Below are 1593 nucleotides of genomic sequence, written 5' to 3'. Positions count from 1 at the left end.
GGATCTGTCCTCCCAGGGTGGCACGGAGAGGCAGGGGGGTCGGCCATGTCCCTCCTCTGCTGAGTGCAGCGTTTTGCCCGTCTGCTGCAGGCCCGGGGCCGTGCTCGTGCCGAGAACAGCGTCTACTCCATCCTCGCCAAGGCCAATAGCAGGGAGGTCTTCCGCGAGCAGCTCAACGAGGACCTTGTGGAGCTCATGGAGAGGGCGATCAGAGCGGTGCAGGCCATGCCGGAGCAGGAGTATCGCCTCAAGGTGAGCGCTGGGCACTGCCCTGGGCACCAGGAATGTCCCGCGCCTGCTGCCTGGGCACAGCCCTCTGCACCCTGGCTTTGGCTGCCAGCTCTTCCCTTGGGGCAGGAGGTAGTGCGAGGTGCCCGGGGCAGTGTGTGCCCATCCTGCCGTGTGGCTCACACTCTCCGGCATGGTGCATTTCTCTAAGGCCACGTATGCCGGCCGTGCCTGCTCTCTGTGCCCAGTTCCCTGTGCTGATCCCTGTCCTCTCTGCCATCCTGCCTCCCCCTGCCCTCTGCAGATCATGGAGCTGCAGCAAGCGGCGGTTACCAGCTGGCTGATGAAGGAGGCCAGGATCAGCGAGAGGCGGCGGCTGCACGACCCGGACGCTGTTCACTTCTACTGCGTCAACTGCAACGTGGCGGTGTGCCGCGGCAGTGACATCCGCACCGTGGAGGCCATGCACCACGTGAACATCAACCCCAACTTCGGGTAGGACCTGGGTGCTGGCAGAGGCGCACGGGCAGAGCCCGGCTCTCGGGCATCACTCACACGAGCTGCTGCACTCTCCACCCAGGATGGGTGGGGGGTGGCACAGCCTGCTGCCAGCTCTTTCTTGGGGACACTGGTCCAGAGAGGTCATTTTGTAGGACTGTGTGACTACAGGAGCACAAGTGCCACCCCACTTCTGTCCCCTGGAGCATCCCCCTCAGAGTGTCTTTTGGCCCCTTCCTTGCAGGTTGTATTACAGGGTCTTACCTGGGAAGGTTCAGCTCCAGCGGACTTTCAGGGACTGGGAGCCCGGCTGCCGCATCGTGTGCAGCGAGTGCAGCCAGGTGAGTGTGGCACGTGGCAATGGCCCCGTGGCTGCAGCCCTGTCACGTTGGAGGGGCAGGAGGGACCATGCCTTGTGCCACAGCTGTCTCCAAAGGGGATGTGCTCTGGGAGCGAGGAGCTGCCTCCATCCCAGGTGTGTGGCCCTGCAGCCCAGGGGTGCTGCGCTGCGGGTGTGTGACTGTCCCCTCCCTGCCCACACAGGACTGGGGAATGGAGATGATCTACCGGCAGGTGAAGCTGCCCATCCTCTGCATCAAAAACTTCGTGGTGGAGACACCGGCTGAGAAGAGGAAGTACAAGAAGTGGAGTGCCGTGACGTTCCCTGTCGAGGAGTTTGACTACGTGGAGTACTGCACCAGCATCCACGGCCAGTCCTTCTAGCACAGGTTGGGCTCACGAGAGGACTATTCCCAGGTCACCTCCTGGGGCACTGGGACCCTTCCCATCACCCTTGGCTTGGGACCCTCCCTCCAGGCCCGTGCAGACAGAGCCATGGCTTGGCCACTGCAGCACATCCCTGGCCAG

At 63.3% G+C, this 1593-nt stretch overlaps 1 protein-coding gene across 1 annotated transcript in view; it reads left to right on the top strand.

Annotated features, from left to right (window-relative positions):
- LOC104527467 (probable ATP-dependent RNA helicase DHX58) overlaps positions 1-1449 on the top strand; it is a 1744-nt gene extending 295 nt beyond the window's left edge. The window contains exons 2-5 of the mRNA XM_010171195.1: positions 91-252; positions 533-723; positions 971-1067; positions 1270-1449. Of these exons, the coding sequence (XP_010169497.1) occupies positions 91-252; positions 533-723; positions 971-1067; positions 1270-1449 (630 nt within the window). The remainder of the gene's footprint in view (positions 1-90; positions 253-532; positions 724-970; positions 1068-1269) is intronic.
- The last annotated feature ends 144 nt before the right edge of the window (positions 1450-1593 follow it).

Source organism: Antrostomus carolinensis, unplaced genomic scaffold, assembly GCF_000700745.2.
Source record: "Antrostomus carolinensis isolate BGI_N321 unplaced genomic scaffold, ASM70074v2 scaffold34190, whole genome shotgun sequence".
Taxonomy (NCBI): domain Eukaryota; kingdom Metazoa; phylum Chordata; class Aves; order Caprimulgiformes; family Caprimulgidae; genus Antrostomus; species Antrostomus carolinensis.
The sequence above is the reverse complement of the archived record's forward strand: the minus strand, read 5'-3'. Positions and strand labels throughout refer to the sequence as shown.